This window comes from Salmo salar, chromosome ssa03 (genome assembly GCF_905237065.1).
Source record: "Salmo salar chromosome ssa03, Ssal_v3.1, whole genome shotgun sequence".
Taxonomy (NCBI): Eukaryota; Metazoa; Chordata; class Actinopteri; order Salmoniformes; family Salmonidae; genus Salmo; species Salmo salar.
In genome coordinates, this window is record NC_059444.1 from 42,355,215 (window position 1) to 42,372,721 (window position 17,507).

A 17,507-nucleotide genomic window follows, 5' to 3' on the forward strand; every position below is an offset into this window, starting at 1 on the left:
CTCTCTCTGTGTCCAAAATGCATCCCATATGGCACCCTATTCCCTATATAGTGCATTACTTTTGTCCAGGGACCATCACCCAATTCCCTGGTCTATTGTCCTGGTCAAAAGTAGCGCACTATGAAGGAAATCGGATGCCATTTGGGATGCAACCATTCTCTTTTTATCTCTTTCCTCCATAATTCTCTCTCCTAGTATAGCCCTGTCCCTCTCTCTCTCCCTCTCTTCCTCTCTCCATCCCCTTTGAGCCTCTCTAACCTCTGTAAACCCGTCAAAGCAGCAGAAGTGAGTGTGCTCATCTATCCTAACCTAGCTACTTACAGCACAGCGCTCTATGGTTCCATCTCAAATGCCACCCTATAAGGTAGGCTCAAAAGTAGTGCACTACATAGGGAAAAGGGTGCTAATTGGAACACAGACTCTGTATGAGAGGGTGTCATAGTAACACGTTGACCCGTGATGCTTATCTCCTCGGCCTCTCCTCGCTCCCTTTCTTCAGCTATAATACTGACTGAAGAGCCCAGTTTGTGTGTGTGTGTGTGTGTGTGTGTGTGTGTGTGTGTGTGTGTGTGTGTGTGTGTGTGTGTGTGTGTGTGTGTGTGTGTGTGTGTGTGTGTATGTGTGTGTGTGTGTACAGTGCCTTGGCAACCTGTCATTTAAATTGATTTTTATTTGGATTCCATGTAATGGACATACACAAAATAGTCCAAATTGGTGAAGTGAAATGAAAAAAATTACCTGTTTTAAAAAAATGTAAAGAAAAAGAAAAGTGGTGAGTGCATATGTATTCACCCCCTTTGCTATGAAGCCCCTAAATAAGATCTGGTGCAACCAATTACCTTCAGAAGTCACATAATTAGTTAAATAAAGTGCACCTGTGTGCAATCTAAGTGTCACATGATCTGTCACATGATCTCATTATATATACACCTCTTCTGAAAGGCCCCAGAGTCTGCAACACCACTAAGCAAGGGGCACCACCAAGCAAGTGGCACCATGAAGACCAAGGAGCTCTCCAAACAGGTCAGGGACAAAATTGTGGAGAAGTACAGATCAGGGTTGGGTTATAAAAAAATATCAGAAACTTTGAACATCCCACAGAGCACCATTAAATCCATTATTAAAAAATGGAAAGAATATGGCACCACAAAAAACCTGCCAAGAGAGGGCCGCCAACCAAAACTCACAGACCAAGCAAGGAGGGCATTAATCAGAGAGGCAACAAAGAGACCAAAGATAACCCTGAAGGAGCTGCAAAGCTCCACAGCGGAGATTGGAGTAACTGTCCATAGGACCACTTTAAGCCGTACACTCCACAGAGCTGGGCTGTACGGAAGAGTGTCCAGAAAAAAATAAGCTAACATGTTTTGTGTTCGCCAAAAGGCACGTGGGAGACTCCCCAAACATATAGAAGAAGGTACTATGGTCAGATGAGACTAAAATTGAGCTTTTTGGACATCAAGGAAAAAGCTATGTCTGGTGCAAACCCAACACCTCTCATCACCCCAAGAACACCATCCCTACAGTGAAGCATGGTGGTGGCAGCATCATGCTGTGGGGATGCTTTTCATCAGCAGGGACTGGGAAACTGGTCAGAATTGAAGGAATGATGGATGGTGCTAAATACAGGGAAATTCTTGAGGGAAACCTGTTTCAGTCTTCCAGAGATTTGAGACTGGGACGGAGGTTCACCTTCCAGCAGGACAATGACCCTAAGCATACTGCTAAAGCAACACTCAAGTGGTTTAAGGGGAAACATTTAAATGTTTTGGAATAGCCTAGTCAAAGCCCAGACCTCAATCAAATTGAGAATCTGTGGTATGACTTCAAAATTATTGTACACAAGCAGAACCCATTCAATTTGAAGGAGCTGGAGCAGTTTTGCCTTGAAGAATGGGCAAAAATCTCAGTGGCTAGATGTGCCATGCTTGTAGAGACATACCCCAAGAGACTTGCAGCTATAATTGCTGCAAAAGGTGGCTCTACAAAGTATTGACTTTGGGGGGTGAATAGTTATAAACGCTCAAGTTTTCAGTTTTTTTATCTTATTTCTTGTTTGTTTCACAATAAAAAATATTTTGCATCTTCAAAGTGGTAGGCATGTTGTGTAAATTGAATGATACAAACGCCCCAAAAAGCCATTTTAATTCCAGGTTGTAAGGAAACAAAATAGGGAAAATGCCAAGGGGGGTTGAATACTTTCGCAAGCCACTGTATGTGTGGGTGTGTGTGTGTGTGTGAGAGAGAAAGTGTGTGTCTGTGAGAGTGTGTGTTTTTGGTTTTACTATCTTTGTGGGGACCAGAAGCCAAAAGTCTCCATAAAACAAGGACCGTTCTGACAAGTGGGGACTTTTCCCCAGTCCCCACTGTCACGACTTCCACCGAAGTCTGGTCCTCTCCTTGTTCGGGCGGCGCTCGGCGTCGCCGGTCTTCTAGCCATCATCAATCCCCTTTTCATTTTCCATGTGTTTAGTCTTGTTTTTCCTCACACCTGGTTTCAATTCCCTCAATCACTTGTTGTGTATTTAACCCTCTGTTCCCCCCATGTCTTTGTGTGGGAGTGTTTATTGTAAGTGCTTGTGCACGTGTTGATTGGTGCACGACGGGTTTTTGTACCCATATCTTGTTATTTTTATGCCGTTGGTTTTGCGATTAAACTGCTCCGGCTATTACCAAGTTCTGCTCTCCTGCGTCTGACTTCCCTGCCACCGGTTACGCACCCCTTACACCCACAAGGAAAAGGGCTATTTTAGCCTTAGGAGTTAGGTTTAGGGTTAGGGTTACAATTAGGGTTAGGTTTAGGGTTAGGAGTTAGGGTTGGGAGTTAAGGTTAGGGTTAGGTTAAGGGTTGGGGTTAAGGTTAGGGTTAGGTTTAGGGTTGGGGATTAAGGTTAGAGTTAGGTTAAGGGTTAGGGTTAAGGTAAATAGGATTTTCAATGGGAATTAATTGTTTGGTCCCCACAAGGATAGTTACACATACTATATGTCACACAGGGTTGAGCTCATATAGTCTCCAACATGACTGGGATGCTCCCCACTCACTATCTGCGGCTTTCCCTCAGTCTTCTCATGGTTTATCAGGAACCAAGGTCACTCAATCTACCCTAATAGAACATTCTAGATGCATCCCAAATGGCACCCTTTTAGTATAGGTTATAGGGCCACTTTTGGCATAGGGTATAGGGTTCCATTTGGGACGTAGACCCTCTCTCTCTCTCGTTTACAGCTTCCTCTGTGTTCTGCCTCATCCCCCCGTGTCGCCGCTTTCAGCGCCTAGCTTTACCGTTTATCCCCTCTATCCTTTCAATCTTATTTACTTTTTATCTTTCTATCTCTCTCCCTCCCTCTCTCTGAATCCCATCTACAGACCCTCTCTCTCCCATCTTCCCTCTCCTCTCCCTTCCAACCATCCCCCCCTCTCCTTCCTGTCCCCACCTCCTCTCTCTCGCTCTCTCGCTCTCTGTTTAGTGTTTTGCTATGTTCTGCCTCATCACCTCCCCTCTAGTTTCTCTAGCTTGCAAATGTTCTATTATCCTCTCTCTCTTCTTCTTTCTTTAACCACCATTTATTTTCTTCTCTCACCCATACATACACATTCTCTCCATCTCCCTTCCCTTCTCTCACCCATACATACACATTCTCTCCATCTCCCTTCCCTTCTCTCACACATACATACACACCTTTCTCTTTTTTCTGTCTCTCATGATCTATCACACTCCCTTTTTTCTCTCTCTATCTCGCTCTCCTTCTATCTCCCTCTCCCTTCTCTCTCTCTCTCCCTCCCATCCTCTCTCCCCTCCCTTCCCCTCCTCTCTCCCTCCCACCTTTACCTGTGAGTTCCTCCTGGTCCCTGTACCAGTGTAGTTTGGCGGGGGGCTTGCTCCCAGAGCTGGTGCAGGTGAGGGTGACTTTGCCCCCTTCCTGCACAGCATCCTCATAGCCAGAGATCTGAGGCTTACCAGGGACACCTGACAGAGAGAGAGAGCAAGAGAGACAGACAGAAACATGGAGAGAGAGAAGAGAGAAGAGAGAGAGAGAGAAAGAGAGGGAGAGAAAGAGGGAGAGAGAGAGAGAGAGAGTACATTTAACACAGAGACACACTTATAGATGTGTTGTGCATCCCGAAAGGACACCTATTCCCTATATACTGTAGTGTACTATGGTCTCTGGTCAAAAGTAGTGCACTATATAGGGAATAGGGTGCCATTTGGACACTGCCACAGACTTATAGCAGACATGTATATAGTATACAGAACAGAGAGAATGTAATACAGCTGCACGCTATCGACACTCAGTGGTATAAAGTACTTAAGTAAAAACACTTTAAACTACTACTTAAGTCGTTTTGGGGGGTATCTGTACTTTACTATTTATATTTTTGACAACGTTTACTTTTACTTCACTACATTCCTAAAGAAAAGAATATACTTTTACTCCATACATTTTCCCTGATACCCAAAAGTCCTCATGACATTTTGAATGCTTAGCAGGACAGGAAAATGGTCCAATTCACACACTTATCAAGAGAACAAGTGGTCATCCCTACTGCCTCTGATCCTCTGGACTCACTAAACACAAATGCTTTGTTTGTAAATCATGTCTGAGAGTGGGAATGTACCCCTGGCTCTCCGCAAAAAAACAAGAAAATGGTACCGTCTGGTTTGCTTAATAAATGGAATTTGAAATTATTTATACTTTTACTTTCAATACTTAAGTATATTTAAGCAATTACATTTACTTTTGATGCTTACGTATATTGAAAACCAGATCCTTTTAGACTTTTACTCAAGTAGTATTTTACTGGTTGACTTTCACTTTTACTTGAGTCATTTTCTATTAAGGTATCTTTACTTTTACTCAAGTATGACAATCGGGTACTTTTTCCACCACTGCCGACAATCAGTCTAAGAAATCTACATACAGTACTCCACTACTGTATCTAGCACACAGACTGCATGAATAAGTTAATGCATAATACAGAATTATGCATTAATACACACACACACCTAGCACAGTGACGGTGGCACGGGCAGTGCGGACGGGCATGGTGAAGATGGAGCAGGTGTACTCCCCCTCGTCTGACAGCTGGATGTCTCCGATGGTGATGGACAGCTCTGTGCCTGTCGACCGGTGGAGCTGGATACGGTTATCTCTCAGAGCTGGGTGAGACAGAGGGATGGGAGGGAGAGGAAAAGTGGAGGGGGGAGAGAGAGGTGGTGGCGAGGGGAGGAGGGGAGAGAGAAGGAGGGAGAGAGGGGGAGGGAGAGAGGGAGAGAATCGGGATGGGGGAGAAATAGAGATAGGGAAGAAAGAGATAGAAAATTAGGGAGAGTGGGAAGGGGAAGAATAATGGAGAAACACACGGAGACAGGCAGACAGACAGACAGACAGGGAGGGAGGGAGGGAGGGAGGGAGGGAGGGAGGGAGGGAGGGAGGGAGGGAGGGAGGGAGGGAAATAGGAGGGGGCAAAAGAAGAAGAGATATAAACGCTTTGTCATCATCGCGGCAGCTGGCAGGGAGGGGCACACACACACACACACACAGTGTTTAGTGTAGGTTATGCGAGGATGATGAAACGGTAGGAAACACACGTCCCATCTACGTGATATCTTTGACCTCTATATGTATTCGGATCTGACTGTCTGGGCTCTTGGGACACACACACAAACAAACTAAAATATAACCCCTATTCCCTACATAGTGCACTACTTTTGACCAGGGCCCATTGTAACATGAAGGCAACTGAACATTCACAGGCAGTCATTCCTTGGGCCTGTTTATCTGTCTACAGACAGTCCTGATCTCTGTCTGTGGCTACTGGGGCCTAATGCAGGACTGTCTCCATATACAGTATGTCTCTCTGTCTGTGGCTACTGGGGTCTAGTGCAGGACTGTCTCCATATACAATATGTCTCTCTGTCTGTGGCTACTGGGATCTAGTGCAGGACTGTCTCCATATACAATATGTCTCTCTGTCTGTGGCTACTGGGGGCTAGTGCAGGACTGTCTCCATATACAATATGTCTCTCTGTCTGTGGCTACTGGGGTCGAGTGCAGGACTGTCTCCATATACAATATGTCTCTCTGTCTGTCTTTGTGTATTTGTGTTTGTACATGTGTGTCTCTGTCCTTTTCCGTCTGGATGACTCCCGCTTTCTCTTTCTGTCTGTGTGTGTCTGTCTGGCTCAGTCTGTCTGTCTGTCGCTCTCTATCTGTCTGCCTGTCTCTCTATCTGTCTGCCTGTCCGACTCTTTTTCTGTCTGTCTGTCTGTCTTTTCGCTGTCTGTCTCTCCGTCTGTGTGTCTCTGCATAGCATGCCTAACTCTGCCTGTGTCTGTGTCTCTGCCAGGGCTTTGTCTTCATGGTTTACCAGTAGCCAAGGTCAGTCCATTTGTCTTGATGTAGCTCCTGTGTGTGCCCCCCCCCCATCATTTACCTGTCTTCATGTATCCTCCATTTACCCCTCCTTTCCAATATATTGTTAACTGGAGGAAGCTTTATGGGATGAATACGATTTGAGAGTAGCAGCATATTGTTATTTCAGAAACAATGCTATTTCTACTTAGACAGTAATGTTATTGATCTAGATCTGAAAATAACATAGGCTAAAGGTACATGCATGCACGCTCCCCTGGCAACAAACAATGCGGCAGGTAGCCTGGTGGTTAGAGCGTTGGGCCAGTAAGGTGGCTGGATCAAATCCCCGAGCTGACAAGGTAAAAATCAGTCGTTCTGCCCCCTGAGCAAGGCAGTTAACCCACTGTTCCCTGGGCGCCAAGGACGTTGATGTGAATTAAGGCAGCCCACTGCACCTCTCTGATTCAGAGGGGTTGGGTTAAATGCGGAAGACACATTTCAGTTGAAGGCATTCAGTTGTACAACTGACTAGGTATCCCCCTTTCTCCAAAGACATCAACATGTCAATACGCCATTAGGTTCACAGATAGTAGGGCAATAGATTACTACCAGATCTATCTTCAAGTAGTAATTGAAATCCTTCAAATAATTTGAGCGCTTGGAGTGCCAGATAGGCAGGGTTTGCAGTTTCGGGATTATTATGGTCCATTAAGCCATGCAAGCCGAGTGTGTGTGTGTGTGTGTGTGTGTGTGTGTGTGTGTGTGTGTGTGTGTGTGTGTGTGTGTGTGTGTGTGTGTGTGTGTGTGTGTGTGTGTGTGTGTGTGTGTGTGTGTGTGTGTGTGCACATGTGTGTGTGTGTGTCTGATGGGGCTAGACTGTGGTGTAAGAGTGCTGGGTCAGGATCTGGTTCTGAGGCCCTGGTTGAGAAAAGATACCCTCAGAGGGTCCTAGCCAGACACACCAGTTATTTTTGGGCTCTTGATCTCTGTCTCCCTCTCTCTCTTTCACACACATACACAAACATCTCTCTCTCTCAAACACACAACCCTCCCTCCCTCCCTTCCTTCCTTCCTCTCTCTCACCTCTCTTCTCTCCAAAGTACAGAGTCTGCTGGGCCGTGTTGGACCACTGCAGGGAGGAGTTGTCGCTCTCTGCCACCCGGCAGGTCAGGGTCACCGTGCCGCCCACCGACACCGTCTCGTCCTGGGTCACCGGCTGCATGGGGTCATCGTCTAGGCAACACAGAGAAGAGAGGGAAAAGGGAGGTCAGATGGAGATGATCATTTCAGGTACTGTCTGTAAGAGGTCTGGACAGGTGTGTGTGTCCCAAATGGCACCCTATTCCCTATATACTGCAGTAAATAGGGAACAGCATTCCATTTTGGATACAGACAGAGCCTGGACAGTTAGAGAGGGAGAACAGCCATGGGAGTATCTATGTAAGACTGATGAGTCTATAACCAGCCAGAACATTAACTGGCTGGTTCCCTATATTTTTATAATTTCATCTTTATTTAAATAGGCAAGTCAGTTTGGAACAACTTCTTATTTACAATGACGGCCTAGGAACAGTGGGTTAACTTCCTTGTTCAGGGGCAGAACGACAGATTTTTACCTTGTCAGCTCGGGGATTCAATCTAGCAACCTTTTGGTTATTGGCCCAACACTCTAACCACTAGGCTACCTGCCGCCCCATATAGTACACTACTTTTGACCAGGGCCCTATATAGGGAATAGGGTGCCATTTGGTTTGGGATGCAGCCAATGAAGGAGAGGCATATTGAGAAGCACAATATGCTGTGTGTGTGTGTGTGTGTGTGGGGGGGGGTTAGAGAGAGAGCGAGTGAAATGAAAAGGTCAAAGTGTCAATGGAGAGATGCTACACAGTGTTAATGTTACTGTGTGGCCCCACGGTGTTTAAGCGGTGTCATTTTTAGGCATGCATATGTATTTCAGGGTTGAACAAACTCAAATGAGACAAATATTATGGAAATGAGGGTCAGCATGTGAGAATGAATGTGACCAGCAATAATTATGGGGTTCGGCACTGAATTGTGATAGTAAAAACCTTAACTGAACTTGAACTTGCAAAATGACACCCTATACCCTATATAGTGCACTTACTTTGGACCAGGGACCCCCTTGGTCAAGTGCTATGTAGGGAATATTGTGCCATTTTAGGACGCATCCCATACACGACAGTAACCTTTGCTGATATACTGTATGTGATTACATAAATACATTGAAATGGAACTGGAAAATATAGATTCTTATAATAAGTTATTCTAATACCGTTGATGTGTTGTGCATCTGTCTAACCAAATGTTCACTCTCTTTAAGGGGTATTTTATGTCCAGGAACATCAACAAACAGGAGACATTCATTACAGAAAAGGCTTAACTAGACCAAAAATTTACACTACCAGTCAAAAGTTTGGACACACCTACTCATTCAAGGGTATTTCTTTATTTTTACTATTTTCTACATTGTAGAATACTAGTGACGACATCAAATCACATATGAAATAACACATATGGAATCGTGTAGTAACCAAAAAAGTGTTAAACAAATGAAAATATATTTTAGATTGTTCAAAGTAGCCACCCTTTGCATTGATGACAGCTTTGCATACTCTTGGCATTCTCTCAACCCGCTTCACCTGGAATGCTTTTCCAACAGTTTTGAACAAGTTCCCACGTACGCTGAGCACTTGTTTGATGCTTTTCCTTCACTCTGCAGTCCAACTCATCCCAAACCATCTCAATTGGGTTGAGGTCGGGTGATTGTGGAGGCCAGGTCATCTGATGCAGCACTCCATCACTCTCCATGGTCAAATAGCCCTTACACAACCTGGAGGTGTCATTTTCCTGTTGAAAAAAACGATAGTCCCACTAAGAGCAAACAGTGTCACCAGCAAAGCACCCCCACACCATCACACCGCCTCCTCCATGCTTCACAGTGGGAACCACACATTCGGAGATCATCCATTCACCTACTCTGCGTCTCACAAAGACACAGTGGTTGGAACCAAAAATCTCAAATTTGGACTCATCAGACCAAAGGAATGACTTGAACTCCAGGGCGGCATGTAGCCTAGTGGTTAGAGTGTTGGGCCAGTAACCGAAAGGTTGCTGAATTGAATCCCTGACATGCAAGGTTAAATCTGTTTGCTTTGCTATTTGAACTGTTCTTGCCAATATGTGGACTTTTACCAAATAGGGATATCTTCTGTATACCACCCCTACCTTGTCACAACACAACTGATTGGCTCAAACGCATTAAGAAGAAAATAAATTCCACAAATTAACTTTAACAAGGCACACCTGTTAATTTAAATGCATTCCAGGTGACTACCTCATGAAGCTGGTTGAGAGAGTACCAAGAGTGTGCAAAGCTGTCATCAATTCAAATGGTGGCTACTTTGAAGAATCTCAAATATAAAATATATTTTGATTTGTTTAACACTTTTTTGGTTACTACATGATTCCATGTGTGTTATTTCATAGTTTTGATGTCTTCACTATTATTCTACAATGTAGAAAATAGTAAAAATAAAGAAAAACCCTTGAATGAGTAGGTGTGTCCAGACTTTTGACTGGTACTGTATGTTCTGCATCCCAAATGGCAGTAGTGTGGTAGTGTAGGGAATAGGGTGCCATTTGGAACACATCCATATATAGTACCAGACATGCCTCAAAGCAAGCTGCTCACCTCTGTAAATATGGCATTTATAAATAGTCTAATTGGAACAAAAATTGTCAGTGGTAGACAGTTTTAAATTCACAGTGTAGCGCTATCACATCCTTGCACCAGCGGTGATATACATTTTCTTCTTCACATCTGTGTGTTCTAAGTGTTCCGTAGCGGAACTCCGACCGGGACATGAAAGAGGAAATGCATGCAGGATGTGGCAGGAAGAACATTGGCACGACAACCTAACTAAAACTAACTGCCAAAAACCAAAAATGATACTACACCGAAACAGCATTACACACTTTTAAGAATTCCTTTAGTATTGCTGTCGAACAATCCCCCGTAGTCTATCCCATGCCTACATCAATCCAATGCTTTTACATTTGTGGAGAGTAGTCTCTCTCTCTCTCTCTCTCTCTCTCTCTCTCTCTCTCTCTCTCTCTCTCTCTCTCTCTCTCTCTCTCTCTCTCTCTCTCTCTCTCTCTCTCTCTCTCTCTCTCTCTCTCTCTCTCTCTCTCTCTCTCTCTCTCTGTACAAAGCTCAGGTATTCTACCACTGTGTACACTCTGTTTAGGGCAAAATAGCATTCTAGTTTGCTCTGTTTTTATTTAATTCTTTCCAATGTGTCAAGTAATTATCTTTTTGTTTTCTCATGATTTGGTTGGGTTTAATTGTGTTGCCGTCCTGAGGCTCTGTGGGGTCTATTTATGTTTGTGAATAGAGCCCCAGGACCAGCTTTCTTAGGGGACTCTTCTCCACGTTCATCTCTCTGTAGGTGATGGCTTTGGGGATCATTTCATTTTAGGTGGTAGTAGAATTGAACGTCTCTTTTCTGGATTTTGATAATTAGTGGGTATCGGCCTAATTCTGCTCTTCATGCATTATTTGGTGTTTTACATTGTACACTGAGGATATTTTTTGCAGAATTCTGCATGCAGAGTCTCAATTTCGTGTTTGTCCCATTTTGTGAATTCTTGGTTAGTGAGCAGACTCCTGACCTCAGAACCATAAAGGGCAATGGGTTCTATAACTGATTCAAGTATTTTTAGCCAGATCCTAATTGGGATGTAAAATGTTATGTTCCTTTTGATGGCATAGAAGGCCCTTCTTGCCTTGTCTCTCAGATCGTTCACAGCGTTGTGGAAGTTACCTGTGGCGCTGATGTTTAGGCCGAGGTATGTATCATTTTTTTGTGTGCTCTTGGGCAACGGTGTCTAGATGGAATTTGTATTTGTGGTCCTGGTGACTGGACCTTTTTTGAAACACGGTTATTTTCGTCTTACTGACATTTACTGTCAGGGCCCAGGTCTAACAGAATCTGTGCAGAAGATCTAGGTGCTGCTGTAGGCCCTCCTTTGTTGGGGACAGAAACACCAGATCATCAACAAACAGTAGACATTTGACTTCAGATTCTTGTAGGGTGAGGCCAGGTGCTGCAGACTGTTCTAGTGCCCTCGCCAATTCGTTGATATATATATGTTGAAGAGGGTGGGGCTTAAGCTGCACCCCTGTCTCACCCCCCGGCCCTGTGGAAAGAAATGTGTGTTTCTTTGCCAATTTTAACCACACACTTGTTGTTTGTGTACATGGATTTTATAATGTTGTATGTTTTTCCCCCAACACAGCTTTCCATCCATTTGTATAGCAGACCATCAAGCCAAATTGAGTCAACATCTTTTTTTAAATAAGACTTTGTTTTGGTTTGTTTGTTTGTCAATTACAGTGTGCAGAGTGAATACGTAGTCTGTCGTACGGGAATTCTGTAAAAATCAAATTTGACATTTGCTCAGCACATTGCTTTCACTGAGGAAATGTACAAGTCTGCTGTTAATGATAATGCAGAGGATTTTCCCAAGGTTGCTGTTGACGCATATCCCACGGTAGTTATTGGGGTACAATTTGTCTCCACTTTTGTGGATTGGGGTTATCAATCCTTGGTTCCAAATATTGGTGAAGATGCCAGAGCTGAGGATGATGTTAAAGAGTTTATTTATAGCCATTTGGAAGTTGTGGTCTGTATATTTTATCATTTAATTTAGGATACCATCTACACCACAGGTCTTTTTGGGTTGGAGTGTTTGTATTTTGTCCTGTAGTTCATTCAATGTAATTGGAGAATCCAGTGGGTTCTGGTCGTCTTTAATAGTTGATTATAAGATTTGTATTTCATCATGTATATGTTTTTGCTGTTTGTTCTTTGTTAAAGGGACAAAAAGATTGGAGAAGTGGTTTATCCATACATCTCCATTTTGGATAGATAACTTCATGTTGTTGTTTGTTTAGAGTTTTCCAATTTCCCCAGAAGTGGTTAGATTCTATGGATTCTTCAATTACATTGAGCTGATTTCTGATGTACTGTTCCTTCTTTTTCCGTAGTGTATTTCTGTATTGTTTTAGTTATTTACCATAGTGAAGGTGTCGTCGGCTCAGGTTCTCTGGGTCTCTATGTTTTTGGCTGGATAGGTTTCTCAATTTCTTACTTAGGTTTTTGCATTCTTCATCATACCATTTGTCATTGTTGTCAATTTTCTTAGGTTGTCTGCTTGAAATGTTTAGATTTGATACGGAGGCTGAGAGGTTAAATATACTATTTAGGTTTTCTACTGCCAAGTTTGCACCTTCACTATTACAGTGAAACATTTTGTCCAGGAAATTGTCTAGAAGGGACTGAATTTGTTGTTGCCTAATTGTTTATTGGTATATTTCCACTATATTTTCCTTCCATCTACAGCATTTCTTAATATTACTCAGTTCCTTTGGCTTTGATGCCTCATGATTGAGTACTGCCCTGTTCAAGTAGACTGATTTTGCTGAGATCTGATAGGGGTGTCAGTGGGCTGACTGTGAACACTCTGAGAGACTCTGGGTTGAGGTCAGTGATAAAGTAGTCTACAGTACTACTGCCAAGAGATGAGCTATAGGTGTACTTATCATAGGAGTCCCCTCGAAGCCTATCATTGACTATGTACATACCCAGCATGTGACACAGCTGCAGGAGTTGTGACCCGTTTTTGTTGGTTATGTTGTCATAGTTGTGTCTAGGGGGCCATATGGGGGAGGGAATGCTGTCACCTCCAGGTAGGTGTTTGTCCCCCTGTGTGGTGAGGGTGTCAGATTCCTGTCCAGTTCTGGCATTTAGGGCGTCACAGACTAGTGCATGTCCCTGGACCTGGAAATGACTGATTTCCCCTTCTAGGACGGAGAAGCTGTCTTCATGAAAGTATTCTAGTGGGGGGGGATATACAGTGCATTCGGAAAGTATTCAGACCCCTTAACTTTTTTCACATTTTGTTACCTTACAGCCTTATTCTAAGATGGATTAAATAGTTTTTTCCCCTCATCAATCTACACACAATACGCCATAATTACAAAGCAAAAACTGTTTTTTAGAAAATGTAGCAAATTTATTACAATGTAAAAACTGAAATATCACATTTATATAAGTATTCACACCCTTTACTCAGTACTCAGTACAGCCTCGAGTCTTCTTGGGTATGACACTACAAACTTGGCACACCTGTATTTGGGGACTATCTCCCATTCTTCTCTGCAGATCCTCTCAAGCTCTGTCAGGTTGGATGGGAGCGTCAATGCACAGCTATTTTCAGGTCACTCCAGAGGTGTTCAATCGGGTTCAAGTACGGGCTCTAGCTGGGCCACTGAAGGACATTCAGAGACTTGTCCCAAAGCCACTCCTACGTTGTCTTGGCTGTGTGCTTAGGGTCGTTGTCCTGTTGGAAGGTGAACCTTCACCCCAGTCTGAGGTCCTGAGCGCTCTGGAGCAGGTTTTCATCGATCTCTCTGTACTTTGCTCTGTTCATCTTTCCCTCCATCCTGACTAGTCTCCCAGTCCCTGCCACTAAAAAACATCCCCACACCATGGTGCTGCCCCCAACATGCTTCACCGTAGGGATGGTTCCCGGTTTCCTCCCGACGTGATGCTTGGCATTCAGCCCAAAGAGTTAAATCTTGATTTCATCAGACCAGAGAATCTTGTGTTCTTGGGGACCTTCAATGCTGCAGAAATGTTTTCTTACCCTTCCCCAGATCTGTGCCTCGACACAATCATGTCTGGTAGCTCAATTTCGAGTCTCATAGCAAAGGGTCTGAATACATGTAAATGTTATATTTCCATTTTTTTATTTTATACATTTGCAAACATTTATAAAAACCTGTTTTTGCTTTGTCATTAAGGGGTATTGTGTGTAGATTTATGAGGAAAAACATTAATTTAATCAATTTTAGAAAAGGGCTGCAACGTAATAAAATGTGGAGAAAGTGAACGGATCTGAATACTTCACGAATGTACTGTAGGAAACACACAGGAGGACATTTTTCCCTGTTGGCATAATTTCCTTTTGAATTTCTAGCCAAATGTAAAATGTTCCTGTTTTGATTCATTTAATAGAGTGAGTTAGGTTTTCTCTATACCAAATTAGCATACCCCCTGAGTCCCTTCCCTGTGTTACTCCTGGTAGTGTGGTATAGAGGAGATGGACCCACTGGTTGCCTTCTGTAACCTAGAAGGCAACCAGTGGGTCCATCTCCTCTATACCATGTAACATTTCTTTGGTGAAGTCCAGGTTCCTGCTCTTTAGGCCAAAGGCAGATGACCTCAGGCCTTGGATATTCCAGGAGGAAATAGTGAAGGCTTTGTGTTCCATAAAGTGTCCAATGCTCTCGCTCTCGCTTTCGCTCTCTCTCTCTCTCTCTCTCTCTCTCTCTCTTACTCTCTCTCTCTCTCTCTCTCTAGTAGACTACATTCTCTATCCCTGGCTACCGTTGAGGTTGGGCTCTGCGGCCTGTTTCACAAGGGTGCCCCAAATGGCACCCTAGTCCCTATGTAGTGCAATACTTTTGACCAGGGCCCATAAGGAATAGGTGTCATTTGAGATGCAGCCAGAGTTTGTGGTGGAGTGCTTGGCTCCCTCTCCCTGGATTAGTGTCGTCAATAATTACATCTAGGGCTAATTCTAATTATTGTGGCTGATTGTGAGATCTTCTTCTGCTCAGCATAAATGCTTTGGTAAATAGGCTGTCTGTTCCGTCGCCTCAGTTATCAAGCCAACCGCAATGGCTGTTTCTATTTCTAAAGAATAGAACAGCTGTATCTACACACAGCATATATTATATATGTATTCCTGAACAGAAACCTAACCTGTCTCTCTCCAGGAGCTGTACTGACTACTGCTAGTGTTGCAATGACATGAAAGAAGAGAGATTTATCCTTGGTAGACAGGAGTTAAATGCTGTTGCTCTCCTTTCTTCTCTCCTCTCCACAAACCCACACAGCTGTGAGTTTGAGGAAGACACGGGTATTTAAAGAAACACAATTTACACTTTCTAAACGCAGCGTGAACGAAGTGAGAACCAGGAGGTAGAGAAAGAGGCAGACGGAAGGAGGGAGGGAAAGAGAGAGAGAGAGAGAGAGAGAGAGAGAGAGAGAGAGAGAGAGAGAGAGAGAAGGGGTGAGGCGAGAGGGCTTTAGGCTCAGATATAAAAGAGAGACTTAATAAACACTGTCCCAAGACCAGACAGTGAAAAATATCCCTTTCATTTCTCCATTTTCATTTTCGCCCATCTTCTCTCCATCCATCTGTCTCTTTCCATCTTTTTTTCACCTTCCTCCATCTGTCTTTCTCTTCTCATATTTTCCCTCCAGTCCTCTTTCACCTCTCCACCCTTCTGTCAACCTTTCCTCCCAATCTTTTCGACCAGCCCCAGCCCCCTCTTCCGTTTTTAAACCGACTGTCTGTCTCTCTGTCTTTCCTTCCGTATCACCTTCGCCTCATCTCTCTAGGAATATTATCCACCATAAGGAAAACACTCAAAGGCGAATCCTCATGCAGTAAATGATCAGAGCACAGTGAAGTGTATGATAAGACACAGTAGACCTGCTACAGTCTAAATGATACCATCCATGACAAAGTTGTCTGTCATGCTTGTGCTGATGCTAGGATTTGGGTCGGAAATACAGCTAAACAGTGTGGCTGTGACAACCTCTTCATATTTGATCCAGGATATAGCAACAATAGCAGCCCCCCTTCTCTACCCTCCCTGTCCAGCTGTCCTCTTCTGTCCACTCCCCTCCCCCATCCCCTGGGTGCCGATATGCCCTTCTGTCCACCCTCTACCCTTTACAACCCTTTTTCTCGTGCTTCAGCTCACTCTTCCATTCCTTCCATACTTCCCCTTTATTTCTCTGCTGCTCTGTCATCTTTTTTAATTTCTACCAAATAGTTGAAAGAATGGCCAAATCAAGACAAGGTCCATCTGTAGTATAAAATAGACTTGATTCATCTTTTTGATTTACTCTATAAAAGAGAATTAGGGTTTCAAAAAAATATAATTATAGGGTTGGTCTTTGAAGTCAGTCCATTTGGAAACTCTATCTTACCCTGGTATTTATAAGTTATATTCTTCAAGACTCAATGACTATATATCATTTATTTGGATGTACCAAAAATGAACAGATTGCCCCTCATTAAATTTGGTTTGGACCAAAATACTGTACTGCAGTTTTTCCCAATCCTGATCCTGGGGACTGAATTGCGTGTTGGTACTAGGGCAAAAACAAAAATATGCAACCCTTGGGGTCCCAAGGACCAGGATTGGAAAACACTGCTGTACTGTATGTGGGCCCCACCTTGACTCCTATCACAAACACACTGATTCTCTGTTTATCTCTCAATCGCACCCTTTTCAATCATCCAACCCCTGTGGTTGGCTGTTTCTGTAACCCCCCCACCGCCACCCCTCGCCCTCTCTGTGCTTGTCAAACATCATTAGCTTACAGCCCAGACCCCCGAGTCTCAAGCTGTACGGCGCCAAGCCACCCCACCTAGCAACTAGCCCAACTGTGAGAAAGGCGGCAAAACATAGGAGAGGAGGGCGTTATGGAGGCGAGAGAGAGAGGGGAAGAGAGAAAGCGAGAGAGAAAGCGAGAGCGGGAGAGAGAGAGAGAGATCTTAATGCCTTGGCAAATATACTTATTGCTCCTGCCAATAAACCACTTACAGAAATAAGAAGTCAATTACCGTGAGGCTGGAGTTATGAGATCACTATATCAGTCAAAGGCTATAAGGCTCCTCAAAAGACCAAATCACAAAACTATAGTTCTCTCTCTCATCTATTCCTATCTGTCTCTTATCTATCTCTCTGTTTAACACACAACATACACCCTCAAATACATGGTATTCTCAGAAACATCAGACTGGTATGAGGATGCACCAAGGACAATCGGGATGGCCCTATAGACGTCTGAGGAAGGATAGATGCAGACTACAGAGAGAAACAGACCCTATACCCATAGTGAAGGAGAGATGGGAAAAATAGCATATTTATATAAAGTGAAGGGGATAGATGGAGTAAGACAGAGAGAGGGGATGATGGATAGAAGTGAGCAGAAGAGGCAAGGGTAAAGGGGAAGATATGCTGCAAATAAAATAATTTGGAA

The 17,507-nt window shown here is 43.7% G+C and overlaps 1 protein-coding gene across 6 annotated transcripts in view; it reads right to left on the bottom strand.

Moving 5' to 3' along the window:
- Positions 1–17,507, bottom strand: part of LOC106600493 (cell adhesion molecule 3) — a 58,499-nt gene that overhangs the window by 16,831 nt on the left and 24,161 nt on the right. For all 6 annotated transcript variants that reach the window (XM_014191883.2, XM_014191882.2, XM_014191880.2 and 3 more), the window contains exons 3-5: positions 7,441–7,590; positions 5,007–5,159; positions 3,831–3,968 (exon numbers count right to left, since the gene is read on the bottom strand). In XM_014191883.2, the coding sequence (XP_014047358.1) occupies positions 3,831–3,968; positions 5,007–5,159; positions 7,441–7,590 (441 nt within the window). The remainder of the gene's footprint in view (positions 1–3,830; positions 3,969–5,006; positions 5,160–7,440; positions 7,591–17,507) is intronic.